Raw genomic sequence first — 16,889 nt, 5'->3', positions numbered from 1 at the left:
GTCCCTCGGATCACCACTTCTATGTTAGCCTTCTAAGTACCACACTTAGTTTACCTACACATAGGCGGCAAGCCCCTACACTAGGGAGAAGTGATCTCTTTCTAAAGACACATTCTTAATACTCACTTGAAATAGCTTAATTGATTGATCCAAGTGATGGACATAACTTGATGAGTAACCTTGATTCCTTCTTTAAGTCCCTTTTTCTACCAAATGATCTCTAATCATATCTAGAACTTAAACTTCATCTTCAACTTAAGTTTGATCTTGATCTTCATCTTGAGTATCAAAAGTGTGCAAAGTACACCCCACAATCAAATGGCCTTGTACTCTTTGCTTGTCATGCTTCTAGATCTTCTCAAAACCAAACTTAGATACCTCAAACACTTATAACCATATTTCCAACTTGAGAACCTTTCAATCAAAGTGACTCTAGATCAATCCAATATTTGTCACTTTTCTGGCAGATTCTTGGTTAGCTCATGATCATCCAACTAGCAAGCTTCAACTCAATTATTTGCAAGTCATCAAATATATCCAATGAATTACCAACAACTTGAATTATAGCACTTATATGTTGATAGCACTTTGGACTTTACTCAATTTTCACTTGGCATTGGGTTTGGATGTGCAATAGGCTTCATATCTTGACTCAACATATGATGATCAATATGAAATCAATTGAATCAAGTCTCCAATGCTGATGGTACCTACAATCAATCATCCACTTTTTGATGATACCCAAACAAGTTTGGATTCTCTTAAGTTAGGAGCAACATACTTAGGCAATGCCTTACTATGAGTAGCGGGATGTTTTACAATAGCAACCATAGAGGTACCATTACCATCCTTTCTAAGCACATTATTATCTACAATTGAAATAGGCTTAGAAATGCCACCTAGGGGACATGAATGTGCCATGTGTCCTCTTTCCTAGCATGAGTAGCACTTTATCTTTGCTTGAGCCTTCTCTTCGTTGCTCATGTGGTGCTTCTCAATGCCTTGGCTCTCATGGATTGCTTGAGCCTTCTTCTCAAGCTTGGTATGACACTTAGAGGCAAAGTGTCCCATACTTCCACACTTGAAGCACTTGATGTGAGCATAATCTTTCTTCTCATCTTTATTCTTGCTCATCATCTTGGCATCTTGAGTTTGCATTGGATGCCTTGCTCTTTTTTTTGCTTTTCCACCCCTTCTAGTTTTCTTCTTCTTTATCATCAATTCACCACCATCTTCATGGTTGATCTTGATTTGCTCTTGGGGTGTCTTCTTTTGCTCAACTTGTGGCTTTGGTTGAGGCTCTTCTAGTTGCTTCACCAATTACTTGGTTGGACACATTGAGGTAAGGTGACCCCAAGTGCGGCACTTGAAGCACTTCACATGCTTGAGCCTCTCTTCTTTTTTATCTTCTTGAGCTTCTTAATGTTAGGGCAACCACTTATAAAGTGTCCCGCTTCATGAAACCGGTAGCACATGGTATGAGAGAGCTTTCTTTGTTGTAGCTTCTTCATCTTTCTTTCTCTCTTTCTTTCGCCCTTTGTCATCTTGTTCTTGAAGCCAAGGCCATACTTGTCACCATAGTTTCTTTGAGTCTCCAACATGTGCTCAAAGGTGACTTTTGAGTTGTAGCACCTCTCTAACTTATTGCTCAAATTCTTCACTTCATTTTTGAGCTCATTGTTCTCCTTCAAAAGGTTAGTCTCACAAGATATAGAAGTAGAACAAGTATCTATATGTGAAGAGTATGGCATATCTAATAAGTCGTCACAAGAGGTGGATACATGCTTCTTGCCTACATCACAAGGGTTAGCAATAATATGTGATTGATCAATTGACCCATGTGATGAGCTCTCACTAGTTTTAGTTTTTCTATTAGAAATCTCCTTAGTGAGAAAAGCATGGTCTTGTACCAAGTTATCATGAGCAACACTAAGTTTCTCATGAGCCAATTTTAGTTCCTCATGTGAACAAGTAGTAAGATAAAGTAGATGCTTTTGTTGTTCACATGTGTTCTTTAGAAAAGAGTTTTCATTTTTTAATTTCTTGGTTTTAGCCATCTCTTTTTCTAAAGCTTTGATCATGCAACCATATCTATCTAGAAGCTTCTCATATGAATCAAGATCAATCACATTTGCATTAGATACCTTAGTGTCACCTTGTGACATGAAGCAATGTGATGTAGTTGGAGAGCTTGAAGAAACATCACTCTCATAGCCCGAGCATGATCCATCATTATCACCATCAAGTGTGCATGGAGTATCATCATCATTGGCATCACTTGTGGCATCATCATCAATCTTGTCAAGTGATCTTGTGGCATCATCATCCTTCTCCAACTTCTCTACATCGCCTATGTCATCGTATGTCAGCCTGACCGGACGCACCCTGCCAGCGTTCAGTCACTTCTAGCGCTAGCGTCTGGTCGAAGACCGACGCCTGCACGCTCTCGGCCGCCACTGATCGGACGTAGGACCCCAGCGTCCGGTCACTATGTGACCAGTGTTCGGTCTACTCTATGAGTACCTGTCTTTTCTATATAGGGCGCCGATGGCACCATCGAACTGTCCACACTCTATGGGCGGACCCTACACCGGTGGAGTTTCAAACCCTTCTCACCCCCGTTTCATCACCGAGTTGATCCACATCAACTCCAACTTCATCTTCTTTATAAACGTGCCAACACTACCAAGTGTACACCACTATGTGTATGAGTGTTAGCATTTTCACAATCATTTCCAAAGGATTAGCAACTCAACTTGCCACACCACTCAATCCTAGCGACGATGCAAAGTTAGATCACTCGAGTGGCACTAGATGACCGATATGCAAACAAGTTTGCCCCTCTTGATAGTACGGCCATCTATCCTAAACCCAGTCATCAACTTCTCTACACACCTATGACCGGTGAAATGAAATGCCCTAGGTTATACCTTTGCCTTGCGCATTCCATTCCATCTCCTCTAATGTCGATGCAACACATGCACCAACATGATCAACAATGATATGATACACTTCATATCATCACATGATCATATTGGTTCATCAATCTTGACTTCACTTGCTTTTCACCATTGCCTTCGTCCATCGGCACCAAGTCTTGCTCAAGCTTCACCGCCACATGGTCCATTGCTCCAAAGCCTCCAACTTGCCCTTCACGCTTGCAACCGATCCATCAAGCTAAGTCTTGTCTTGATCTTCTCTGCCTTGATCATATGACTCAATGTCATGTCTCATGTGCAATGAGCTCCTTCATCATCACATGTGTGAGCTTTGCAACATCTCCAAGCCATTTTCACCTTTCATGGCATATGTTGCTCACACGCATGTACCTATGGACTAATCACCTGTGTATCTCATATAAACACAGTTAGTCCACCTAGGTTGTCACTTAATTACCAAAACCACACAAGAACCTTTCATGATCCAACAATGAGAACGAGTTTACATAACTTAGTCCATTTCATACATCCAGAGTTCATAAAAATATATTATTACAGTACCAAATTTAGAGTACGGAAATTTAACAGCAGGATAGAAAGAAACATCTATCGATAATATATAAGGATCCGTCTGTGCCCACTAGAAAAATCCTTCACACAATGGCTACTCCTCAAGCAGTACCTGCAACAGGGGTAACTAAACCCTAAGTACACAGTGTACTCGCAAGACTTATCCGACTAGTGGGAATACTTACCCAACTCCAAGGGATATGATAAGCTTTATGATTTGCTGGGTTTCCTTTTTGCAGAAAGCAATACTAGCAGTGAATCCTTATTTATATTATTATTAGCAGTCATGATTAATTCATTATCTAGCCATTCTATGTAAGCACATGTTCTACTTTCAAGCAAGGGTTGAGCAAACAGTTCTATTTCATCACCTTTCCTCTTTCAATTCTTACTACGGTGCTAGACTGTAGACAAGCCATACTGGATCACCCGGTGATTCACAAATCAATGTGCCCAGCTGAGTACCCCAAAAACACATGCCCTGCTTGTACCCCAGGCACAAGCAGGACCAGCCCATCACTCTCCTATCACGGGGTCTAGGTCCTCGTCCAAACTTGGACTCTAAGCCCCCGCTCCTGAGTCCCAGACTCAGTGCGGTGCTTAAACCTTCATCATCCCCTCCTCCAATCAGTCAGTTCAAAAAGAGCCAAAACCCACGACAAAAGAGCAACAAGCCTTCCCTATGCCCATACCCAAGTATGTGCTTAGGATAATAAGACTGTGACTTGCCTAGAACCCAATACAACGGCCGGTCCTTAACCAACACAGATAGAGAAAAAGTGTAACCAAGCTATGCCCTGTTGGCCATAGGACACAACCTCTTATACCCATCAATATCCAAACCATATTCCTGCCCGGTCTCCATTTTTCCTTTCCACCATTTTATCATGAGTGGTCTTAATAATCACCTATTGTGGGTAACGATAGGTTACCCACGCTACCAAATCCTGAGCATAGCAGCTACTCGACCTATACTACTAGGACTCATAGGTAAGTATATCTATGCATGTAGTTTTCATAAAATGCCTGTAACGTAAATACATATCACACACACACACACACACACACATATATATATATATATATATATATATATATATATATATATATATATATTCCATGATCATTCAAAAATAGGGGTTATGCACCGGGGTTTGCATTGGGCAGGCGGTGTGTCAACAAAGTCAGCAACTGATGCCTTTAGGGCTCCCTCCTGAACGAGAATCTTCTCCTCATACTTCTCAATGATCTACTCGTAGTTCTGTTCATCCGCAGGCACGAACTCTACCAACTCGTTATCTACATGCATGAAACGATGATGCAACACTTAATAATACGGCAACAACAACTCTTAAAATAAAATACATCTATCAAGCTACTAAACTAGCTCTACCGACTAAGACACTACGTTACCTATCATTCCCACTAAACATGTATGAAATATTTCATGTATTAACTTAGCAACTAAAGAAATCTCTAGTCTTAATATCGATTTACTTTATATATGATAAAACAAGGAGTACTAGCTACTCTATTTATCAACCTACTCTAGGGCTATAAAATTTACAGTGAGCACATAATAATTTAGCGAACCTACTGTAAAAATTTCATGGCTAAATCTATCACCACTTTGTCACAAAAATTTCTACAAATATTAAAGTAAATAATACTAAGCTTTCCTAAATGAATTAATGAATCTATCATTATCATAGATAACTGTAAACTAACTACACCAACAGATAAATAGCATTTTGTGAACCTAACAAATTTTGTTTCACTATTTTTGGACACCTACAGAATTTACTATAATTTTACAAAGATCAGCTCAAAACTAAATTGAATAAACATTTATTAATTCCCTAGAAAAATGAAAAATCAGAATCCGTCCACGCGGCCCATTGCGCGAGCGGCTCGGCCCACTCCCGCGCAGCGCGCGCACACACGCGACCCACCAGCGCGGCCCACAAGGCGCGACCCAACTGCGCGTCGGTGGTCCACGACAGGAAGGCCCGCGCGTGCCGGTCAATTATGTGAAAACCCCCTTGACCTACTGGTGAATCACTCTGAGACCCACGACACTATTCCTACAGTCAGTACTTATGCAATCTAACCCTCGAAAATATTCTATCTTCATCATGGCCAGACCATCGGGCACCCGCGCGCACACCGACGCGATGGCACTGGCACAGGGCGGTCACGCCGGCCAACCTAGCCTCTCCCCGCCCAAGCTAGCAAGCCAAACAACACCTACGACCTAAGAGCCTACCCTAGCCGACGTTACAGGGACAACGGAACTCGTGGCAATAGTGGCCACAGCGAGCGGCCACGCACGATGGTGGCACAACCACGCCGGCCACTCTAAGTCACCGTAGTGAGCTATAGCTAACCCTAAAGCACCCCTAGCGTACCCTAGTGGCTACTGTGGTGGAGGTTTGTCTAGGGACGGACGAGGTGTGTCCGATCACATGCGCACAACAAGCTCCGTGATGACGGCGGTGGCATGACCGGGTCCACAGCACCGGGAAGGCAGTGGCGGTGGAAGTGGGGGTGCACACGGGATGGAGGGGATCAAGGCAGAACTCGTGGTGGAGGCGAATTGACAAGAGGTGGTGCGGCGGGTAGCTGTCCATGGTCATGGCCGGTTCTGGCCTTAATGGCACGGTGGATGGGGAAACACCAATTGAAGCACGACCGGCCTCAATTGAAGGCCAGAGGTGACTAGGGTGGTAGTAGGGCTCCAACACCAGCGCCTGGTGTGAGTAATTGCTCTGGTAGTGACCACGTGAGGCGAATTTGACTCGGGTGTAGCTCGGTACCGCCTGCTGTCCTAGGCGATCGTAGTAGTGCGCGCGAGAGATGTAGGGACGAGACGACACAATGCGTCGCAAAGCCATTTAACACATGAGGACAAGGCGAGGGGACGACAACTCAACATGCGACGCAGTACGAGGCCTACAGCGACGCTGTGTCGCCTTAGTGGGACGCGAACGCTAGGCAGAGCAGCAGCACGAGGGGTGCCACACGCCTACGCGCACTGTGCGCCCGACGTGATGACACGGTGCAGAGAAACATGCGCAGGCTATGGCGCGATGGTGACGGCGCAAAGCAGTACGGTGACTGGACGGCGGCGGTCCATGGCGCGATGGTGACAACGCGAGGCGGGCGTCCAGGCGGCAGCGGACCAACCAGAGTGACTGGCCCACGACGGCAACGACAAGGACACCGTGGGGCGGAGCTGCCAGGGCAGCGCGGTGGGGCGCGTGCATGCGCGAGTGTGTCGGGCGGCCAATGCAGCGGCACCGAGTGCCGAGGCACGGTGACCGCGTCCGGACACTGAAATTGGTTGGGAACGTGCCATGCACTATTTTTAAAGCATCCCAAAAACCCAATTTGATGCTTCAATTTCTTAACCACCTAATCCATTCATAAGAGGGCATATTGAGCTATTAAAACTAGCCCTAAAACCACCCCACTACTTAACCCCATTCTCCTATAAAATTATCAAACATGGCTTCGTCAAACCCTTTTCAAACTTACGAAATCGACTAAGTCTTGATCGGGTTCGCGTCAAATTCTATTTCCAAGCTATTAAGTATGCTAGCTAGTGAATTCCTTTCTCGACCACAGGTATTTCATCGCCATCTACAAAGTTCATACTTCTAACTCTACTAAAATTCCGTATATACATTCTATAGTGTTTTCGCTTAATAAAAATTGATTTAAAACCCTAAGTGATATAACTTGACTATGAAATGTAGCTTTCGTTTTGCGTTTCCGATGATCGTTTTAAGTTATAGAATTTGATTTACATATTATATCACATGCATTAACACATAACCATGATGCTCATGACATATTTTAGCAAAAGATTTACAGTGTAACACCGAGAGTGTTACACTCTATCCCATGGAGGGCTAGAGAATTCATAGCAGACCAGGTCACCATCTCTCTTCACGCCCAACCACCACCTAGCTCTGCGTGCTGCTCTACTTGGGTCATCCCGACCATGCCACTCTGCTTGGCATATCCTCCTCGCCCCGGCATTGCTCACCGCAACAACCCCTTCCCTGCTCCACGCCATGGTCGTTCGTATCGAGGTCTACCCGCCCATGCCCGATTTTGCCTACCACTCTTGCTTGACTTTGCACAACTGACTGCCGTCCCCCGTGGCGTTGCTGGCCTAGGCACAAAGCAAGAGGAAAGTGGTGGGGTATTTTTTCTCAAAAGATACAATCTTTCAGTACATGTTATAGAGCAAATATTTCTCAAAAGTGTGACAATGTTTGAAAGGTGAAACGAGCACTCCCCACTTTTGGCTCATATGGTAGAAAAGTGGTGGAGTATTTGGTTGTTGCCCATAGTTAACTCACTAGTAACTTGGAGGTAAGCTTTGACACTACATTGAAATCCAAATGGACATACAATGATTAACTACTTTTTTCATCAAGATACTACAATGCATAAATGAAAGAAACAATATCCTTGGGCTCTTTTAGTGGATCTGATATCGAAGCATGCTTTGTCCAAATAGGCAACCAATATAGCTAAAAACTTCTTTTCTTTCTTTTGATTATAATGCATTTGGTAGGGATTTATATTCATAGAGGAACACTTAAGATCCATATCTCTATGGAAACATTTATATAGAGAAATAGAACCACCTGCTACAACCATTTAGCTGGCTACCTAGATTCATATTCTGATAAGAGAAGAATGTGGCAGAATAGACCAAAGTGCCTTTGAGATCGATGTGGTACTTTTTCTTTGCTATATACATTATCAACATATTCATAGAAATCAAATGCAATTTCTCATGTTATCGGTTCATTATCAACAAATTCGTAAGTTATACAACAAATTCTCCGCACTTGGGACCTTGGGGTTAACATCAATAGCTTGGGGTGCCTCTCACGGTGGCGACTAGTGGAGAGCCTTGTGTGGCGTTGTTGTAGCTCTGGCTGCAAGTCCATATGGATATTGGACAACGGGGATGTGCAATAACAACACGTGGGAGGCACAATGGTGGAGAACCATAGTTGTGTCGCTACAACTCCGTTTCCCAGTTAGTGCGGCTCGTCTGAGGTAGACAAGTTATGACGAGTATTGAATTTATTAGCAAATGTTAGGAGAAGCAAGGTGATCTCCCAATGTGAATTGATGTGAAACCACCTTTTGGCCGTTTCTAGCACCGTAGATGGAAAGGTGAAATGTTTCCGCTTTTTGAATTGGTATGCTCCAATCCTGTTTGGTTAGCACTGTTTCGGGTGATTCTAGTGAGAAACAAAAACAAATTCGACTGTCCAGGCGGAAATTGAGAACAAGTAACTTGCTTGGATGGTTTGATTGCGCCTTTTAGCTATCCAATTAATTTCAAGGTTTGATGGCCTATGTGGCTTATTAATGCAACTTTCTTTTTAATGATATGTAAAATATACTCTTCAATAGTGAGACACGTACGATGTCTTCTTAATCTTAAAAATTTTAGATCTAGTTTCCTACATACATTCTTAGGCATAAATACACGTGTGTGGATGTTTAAAGTGTGTTTTAGAAAGAAAAAAAAGACAACACATAAGGATTGTGAATTGCCTCAATAAAAGAATATGGCCAAACTTTAAAGCCATCCTCATGAAAAGTTAGAAACCAGAACTTCCGATTTTAACTGAAATTGAAGGGTATGAAGGGGTGTTTGGATCCAAAGACTAAAGTATAGTCACTGTCATATCGGACGTTTAGATACTAATTAAGAGGACTAAACACGAGCTAATTATAGAACTAATTGCACAAATGAAGATTAATTTGCGAGATAAATCTATCAAGCTTAATTAATCCATCATTATCATATGTTTACTGTAGCATCACATTGTCAATTCATGTACTAATTAGGCTTAATAGATATATCTCGCAAATTAGTCTTATTCTATGCTATTAGTTTTGTAATTAATATGTGTTTAATACTCTAAATTAATATCAAACATTCGACGTGACGTGAAGTAAAACTTTAGTCTATAGCCGGCCCGAAAGAAAATACCCAGGATATCATTTGCCAATACATTGCGCGAGTCAGGAACGCCGTGTTCGAATGTTTGAGTAATGATAAGCTGAGTACCACGCAGCAAATGATCAATGATGGACTGGCCGCTGTGCTGTTGCTCACAGCTGCAGCAGAGAATCTACCAAACCCACGAGCCACGACGTTGGGAGATGACACTGCAAAGGTGCACGGCACCAACCTCCTGAATTCCTACGCAACAACTCTTCCCTGTTTCACAAATGGCATCTCATAGTTCCTAATTATCACAGGTGGATCCATTTTAACGTAACGTTGCTCTGGATGAACTATGATTAAATACTTTTGCATTTCAACGAAGGCACCGTCATCTCATCCGAAGTGTCGAAGGTACAGTGAGGGAATTTTGTGCAACCCTTTGGCATCTGGTTGAATTATGGTCAACCAAGACCGGCATCTTTACTAGTAGTAGGCTATGCTGCACGCTTTTGACTTCTCTCATAAGGAGCATTTTGTTGATGAATAATTTGCAACTTGTAGTTATAGCCGAAGACGCAATTATTACATTGAAAGTTGATGCTTTCAGATCAAGCAACCTTTGATATTCAAACTGTAACATTTTATCAAAAAAATAAAGCTTCGATAATTACCCCGCCATGTTTCATTCTTCTTCTTGTTACACACATCCATATATAATCGATTCATGTCATAGATAGGGATGCTGTTTCTCCTTGGTTCTCCGCTATAGTTACTGTGATGGGTGTCTCACATGGTAAAATTGGCATCTGACCAATTCCAACAGGTTGGCTAAAATTAGTAGCTAAATTCCATTGTTTAGCAATTTTATAAAATAGAAAAGTCCTTAAAAAAAAGGAGATCCACAACAGCCTTGCTATTTTACAAAGTTAGATAGTCAGCGCCCGTGGTTGGCTATATATGACCATCGAAAAATAAGGGATAGCTAACTTTTTATTTTACAAAGTCAGATAGCACATTTGTTGGAATATATTTTTTTGATATATAGATTCTAAAATAGCCTCCGCAACAACAATAGTCAAGCTGTTCAAATGTTAACACACAAATGATGCACTGTAGTTGTAGCTATTTCGCTGACCAACAAATGTCCCTCTTGCAAGATGACATTTTTCTGACTTAATGTAAGGTGCTTCACAGAGCTAAATCACGCATGGGCATGGCCGCATGCTCTAAAGTGAGTAAAAGAAATGACAGGAAAACCATAGAGTAAATAAATGTAAAATGCATTACAAGTTACGCTTTTCAGCAAAAAAAAAAAACCATGCTGACTGCATCTGCTGATTGTTCAGGATGGAAAAGAGAGAGAGAAGTCTCCGAGAACAGGTTGATTGGTGATGGGCAATGGGATGGGATAACTGTGGGGATGTTGGAATCGAAGCTGTCGTCGTGGGTGACCGTGAAATACATCCAAAATAGGAGGAGCGACGTGGGAAAGCTCCCCGCGTCCTCCTCCTCTCCCTTCCTCTCGTCGTCCAGGGATGCTTGCTCTCCGTCCCCGGTCCCCCCCTCCCTCACCACCTGAGAAAGAAAAAAAAAAGTTTTAACCAACCAAACCCACCACCGCCTGCCTCCGCGATTCCCATCAGCCCAACTAACCCGGAACAGAAGAGAAGAGCTCGCCACGCCACCGGTGGGATCGCCGGACACCTTACGCGCGGGGGCCTTGCCTTGGAATCCCCGGAATACACGGGGGCGTTGGAGGGAACCGAGGAGGAGCATGTCGCGGGTGGCGTCGCTGTCGCCGTCCTTGTCGGGCGACGAGGTGGAGGTGGAGGAGGAAGAGGAGGACGAGGGCGTCGACGGCTACCGCAAGGGCGGCTACCACGCCGTCCGCCCCGGGGACCAGTTCGCCGCCAGCCGCTACGTCGCCCAGCGGAAGCTCGGCTGGGGCAACTTCTCCACCGTCTGGCTCGCCTTCGACGTCCAATCACAGGTAGGCGCGCCGCGCCCTCTGCTGGCCTCTTCTGCATGAGATCGCGCGCGGCATCTCCCCGCCCGCCTCCCTGGCGATCGAGGGGAGGGGCTAAAGATCGCCCGCCTTCCCCGTCGCGATCGCTCCCCCCTCCGCTTTGTAATGCGATTGCCCGCCTAGAATAGATCTCGCGCTTTGTCGATTAGCGGCGCACCGATCGATCGCTTGATCGCATCGCAAGTACCGCTCCCGCCTCGCGTGCCATGCCTGCCCTCGGGCCCCACGCGAGGCCAGGGGAATGGGCTTGGGATTGGGATTGCGACGGGGCTGTCGGATACTCACTCGGATTTTATAGGCTTCGTTTCACTAGACTAGGGATTCGGTTTGTCGTTTCTTTCCCCATTTGGGAGGAGAGTTTGGTTCATCCGTTTGCCGCTGCCATTGGGAAAGCCTTTACTCTTTTGTAACAAAACAACCAGAACCAGGTGGGTTCAGTTCAGGTCTTACACGCTGGAGGGAAACAATGCCAAATTGAAGTTTTCATTTATTTTCTAGCAGTACAATAAAAAAATAAATTCAGTTGCCAGTACCGGGGGCAAACTCTTTTAATGTCCCTCTTTTCTCGTAGTAATGTGGTTTACGTTTAACTATAACCATGATTGTAATTATTGCTCTGGATACTCTGGTGTCTTTGACTAGAGTTGTGAAATTGGACAAAAGAAAAATCGAACATTGTTTTCACAAATGGTACTCTCCTTTCTGCAGAGATACGTGGCCCTGAAGATCCAAAAGAGTGCGCCTGAGTTTGCGCAAGCTGCTCTTCATGAAATCGAGTTCCTGTCAGAGATCACCAAGAGGGACCCGTCGAACTGCAAATGCATCATTCAGCTGGTAGATCACTTCAAGCACGCGGGGCCGAACGGGCAGCATATCTGCCTCGTCTTTGAGTTACTGGGAGATAGCTTGCTTAAGCTGGTACAGTACAACCGGTACAAAGGCATCGGGTTGGATAGGGTGAGGCGAATATGCAAGTCGATTTTAGTAGGCCTTGATTACTTGCACAATGAACTTGGCATCATCCACTCAGATTTGAAGCTTGAGAACGTTCTCCTTGTCTCGACCATTGATCCCTCCAAGGACCCCATTCGCTCTGGGCTTAAACCTAACCTTGAGAGGCCTGAGGGAAACCCTAATGGTGAAGCTGGTCTTAATGCGATTGAGAAGAAGCTAAAGATGAGAGCAAGGAGGGTGCTTGCAAAGCTTGCTGAGAAAAGAAAATCAGCTGTGGAACCTTCGCGCTCAGAAAGGAGATTGGATGGAATTGATCTTACATGCAAGATTGTGGACTTTGGGAATGCTTGCTGGGCCGACAAGCAATTTACAGATTTTATTCAGACACGGCAGTATCGGGCGCCAGAGATCATTCTAGGTGCAGGATACTCGTTTTCTGTTGACATGTGGTCATTTGCGTGTATCGCTTTTGAGCTCGCAACAGGGGAAATGCTATTTACACCCAAGGAAGGTCACGGATACAGTGAAGATGAGGTATATATCGCATTCCTCATGAGCCTAATTATTTTGTTCATCTTTGAGTTGGCTTCAATTATGCAGTGCATGCCCACAACCCCACTATAGAATTATCCAATTTAATGAAGTGAAAAAGTAAGCACTGACATGGACACGCAGAAGTATGTCTAAACTCAGAAAACCATAGTCAACATGAATATGCTTAGCATTAGAATTTGGAGCTGGACAAATTTTTTTTCCATTACCCCTGTAATCCTGTTTACCTCGAATAGCTACAACAAATAATATGTGCACCCAAAAAATATCAGGGGAATGGTTTTCCTTTCAGCCTTCAAGATTAAAAACTGCTAGTGTTCTCGACTTTGAATATTAGATTATTCAACAATATTCTGAAACGCCAGTTTCAATAGACATTGAAACTTAAGTTACATTTGGCATATTGGCATTATCATGAGCACTGAGAGCATGAAAGCTAAGCCTTGCAAACTCTAGTTGATTAGTATCTTTTAGCCCTTTAGCTACTTTTATTGAGGACCGAAGGTTGTCTGCAGGATCACTTGGCTTTAATGATGGAACTACTTGGCAAGATGCCGAAGAAGGTAAGCCCAGCATTCCTTTTGCAATTCAATTTTTTGTTTCTGAAATATCAAGCTAACCTGTACAATTTTCTAAATGAATTCAGATTGCAACCATGGGAACACGATCAAAGGAATATTTTGACCGCCATGGAGATCTGAAGCGGATAAGAAGGCTGAAATTGTCATCCATTGAACGTGAGCTTGTTGACAAATACAAAATTTCTGAATCTGATGCCCGGGAATTTGCCAGTTTTCTTTGCCCTTTACTCGACTTTGCACCAGAGAAGAGGCCAACAGCTTTAGACTGCCTAAAGCATCCATGGCTTCGATATAACGAGGATAAAACTTGTGGTCCTCTTAACAATAATGATGCCAAGAACATTGATCTGGCCCAAAGCACAGGGAGTATCACCAGTGGTGACTGTACAAATATTGATTTGACGAGCAAAAAAAGTGGCCCCACTGGAACTTGTGATAAGACTGCTGATGCAAAATACAACACCAGAAACATTACCAGCAATGCTTCCATGAACACTGATGTACAGCCCAATACTGGAAGCATTGTGAACAGACTTGCCAAAAATGTTGATGTAAATCCGAACATTGGATCCATCACTAATAGAGATGCCAAGACTTCTGATATGAAGCCCCACATTGGAAGCATCACCATCAGTGACGCCAAAAGCTCTAATGCAAAGCTGGATACAGGTAACATCACTGATAGAAATGCCAAAACTGTCAATATAAAGCCCTACTCTGACAACATCTCCAGCAGAGATGACAAGAGCAGTAATGTGGACACCACCACTTCCAGTGTTGTCAACAAAGATGTGAAGCGCAGCATCAGAAGTGTTGTTAATTCTTATATCAAGAACTTTGATGCACAATGCAACACTGGAAGCCCTGCTAACAGTGATGCTCGGAACTCATCAGATATGAAACCCAGCACTAGAATTGTTAGCAGTGCTGATAATGTCAAGTGTATGGACATAAAACCGATCAGTGGAAGTGCTAAGAGCAATGACATCAGTCCTAAGAGCAATGACACCATCAATGCTAATGTGAAATCCAACACTGGAATTGTTGCAAACAGTGATGCCAAGAACACCGATGTACAGACTAACATTGGAAGTGTTGACAGCAGCGATGATTACAGCGTTGACTCAAAACCAAACATTGGTCGGGTTGCTGCGAGCATACAGAGGTTGGAGAGCAGCATGAGTAAAGTGCAAAGCGGGAAATACAGGTGATACATCACATGCTAGTGCTGACGAAATGCCTATTTTCACTGGCTTGGATATATGTTCATTGTGGAGAGGCTCATTCTTTTGCATTAAATTTCTACTATTGATTTGATTGCCGAGGATAATAACTACTTATCCAGGGCCAACCTTCCTCAAGATTGAGGATCTGGCAGGTACCAGCTGGCGTTATTGTATATCTCCATTCCCGCTAACTGTACAAAGTTTTGTATTTGCCCACAAAACTTACACGGAGGTAAATATTCCCCATACATACCCTGGAACAAATTGTATTAATGCTCACAGATTGACTGCACTCAGAATTACATAGCATTCTTTTGGACATTTTGGTGGGTAAAATATGGAATCTCTTTGGGAATATACTTGTATATGCAGTAGTAGCAGAAGATTGCTGTTCCTATTATGGTGGATGCACTGGAAAGGGTAGAATTACACTCTGACCAGTCACACGGCATCTCTCTTGATTATGTTCATATTCTGCTCTCAGTGAAGAAGAAAAAAAAGAGATTTCATTATGTCATTTATAACACGGATCACCATTTATCTGAGTAGGGGTGTCTGACATTTTTGTTTGGTTTATGGTTTGAGATTTGCTTGTAAAAAGCGGGACAGGTGTTGTGTAAAACTATTCTTTGATGTTCATTTTGTAGTGAACAATCATATAGATGGATTTTTTTTTTCACTTTGTGTTCAAACTATATCGGTGTTCAATTCTCGAAACATTTATCTTATTTGCAGAAGGCTAACATTATTAGCTTGAGCATTTGCTCGCCGTCTTAGTTAATCTTGTTGTGAATGTGGGATGTTAACTGGGTACTACAAGGAAGGATTCAAATGGAACGATGATTCATGTATAGTTTGTACTCTACATATATGACATTCACGTAGTCCTAAAAATTATCTTCGATAACCAACTTTTGTTGTACAGTAAATGTATTCACGCAACAGCAAAATCGTACGATTATTGAACTACCTCCACAAACAATGAACTTATTGTTAATCAAATTTGACAGAGGTTGTCATAATTGTCGCTTATACAATTCACATTTACAGAGGCGGGTGATTAATATGGCCGCCTACGTAAATAAATAGATTAAAAAACAAAAAAGCATCGAGCAACGGCTTATTGAGCTTGAGCTCCATGGAACTAGCCCTGCCACCACCGTCCCTCACGTCCGCGCTACCGCCAACGTCACCCCTTGCAGTCATCACCACCTGCAACAACGACGGAACCACATGTGCATCAGCCGAGATGGATTGGGGTTGGGGCGGCATGATTCGAGCGATGTGAATCAAGGGGACCATGTACCTGGGGTTTTGGCCACAAATTGAGCTAGCACACCACAACTAGATCACAAGTGTCGCTGTTGTTGAGGTCGTCATAGTGCTTTGGAGGCGCGCCGAGACCGTTGGAGTGCCTCCTCCATCGAGGTTTCGCCGAAGCGGCTGGGGTGCCTCCACCATGTTGGGCTCCTAGATATCTAAATATCTAAATGTTGTGGAAGAGAGTATGAACAGTGTGGACATGGGTGAACATGCATTGAAAGTGGTGGATGACTAATTTGAATATCTAAATTTTTCATCATGTTGTGGGGGAGGCAATTTTGGTAAAATATCCACATCTTGTAATATGCAAAAATCTGATTCGCTCTTAAACATAAACCTAGTTCACTCGCTAAAGCATTTCTTAGATTGATACGACATCCAATCCCTGCCTTTCCAAGACAGAGGAGTTGGCTAGTTTAGCATTCTTATTTCCAAGTCCACCCATGATGCAAAGTTACATTTCACAATTTCTAAGAATACCACATCATCTACAGAGTTTCCAAGAATTATGCACAGTGAGTGGCCTAACGTAGCCAATCTATGCTGACTTGTTTTTACAGTGGTGCTAGAAAATATAGAGCATTTGGAGGTTATTAGATCCATTTTTTATGTGTTTATATCTCTTATTTTTGAGAAAAGGAGTTATTTCCAGCCCATGCGACTACACATCAAGTGTGTGTTCACAATTCACATCTTTTTGGATCTTATATGAAGTGTTTGGTTTGAGAA

The 16,889-nt window shown here is 43.3% G+C and overlaps 1 protein-coding gene and 1 long non-coding RNA gene across 2 annotated transcripts; one reads left to right on the top strand and one right to left on the bottom strand.

The window, feature by feature from the left end:
* Positions 1-10,743: 10,743 nt before the first annotated feature.
* LOC136542295 (uncharacterized) lies at positions 10,744-11,286 on the bottom strand. Its single transcript, XR_010780643.1, has 2 exons — positions 11,152-11,286; positions 10,744-11,073 (listed from the first exon to the last, which is right to left on the bottom strand). It is a non-coding gene; the product is annotated as an uncharacterized lncRNA (long non-coding RNA).
* Positions 11,062-15,602, top strand: LOC136542294 (uncharacterized). The gene is made up of 4 exons (XM_066534662.1): positions 11,062-11,488; positions 12,233-13,012; positions 13,546-13,593; positions 13,677-15,602. Exons 1-4 carry the CDS (start codon positions 11,273-11,275, stop codon positions 14,820-14,822), a joined length of 2,190 nt encoding a protein of 729 aa, XP_066390759.1. The 5' UTR covers positions 11,062-11,272; the 3' UTR covers positions 14,823-15,602.
* The last annotated feature ends 1,287 nt before the right edge of the window (positions 15,603-16,889 follow it).

Source organism: Miscanthus floridulus, chromosome 3 (genome assembly GCF_019320115.1).
Source record: "Miscanthus floridulus cultivar M001 chromosome 3, ASM1932011v1, whole genome shotgun sequence".
NCBI lineage: Eukaryota > Viridiplantae > Streptophyta > Magnoliopsida > Poales > Poaceae > Miscanthus > Miscanthus floridulus.
The sequence above is the reverse complement of the archived record's forward strand: the minus strand, read 5'-3'. Positions and strand labels throughout refer to the sequence as shown.

Coding starts and splice junctions, on each gene's coding strand:
- LOC136542294 (XM_066534662.1), top strand. CDS start 11,273: ATGTCGCGGGTGGCGTCGCTGTCGCCGTCCTTGTCGGGCGACGAGGTG. Junction 13,013..13,545: donor ACGGATACAGTGAAGATGAG/GTATATATCGCA, acceptor GGTTGTCTGCAG/GATCACTTGGCTTTAATGAT. Junction 13,594..13,676: donor TTGGCAAGATGCCGAAGAAG/GTAAGCCCAGCA, acceptor AAATGAATTCAG/ATTGCAACCATGGGAACACG.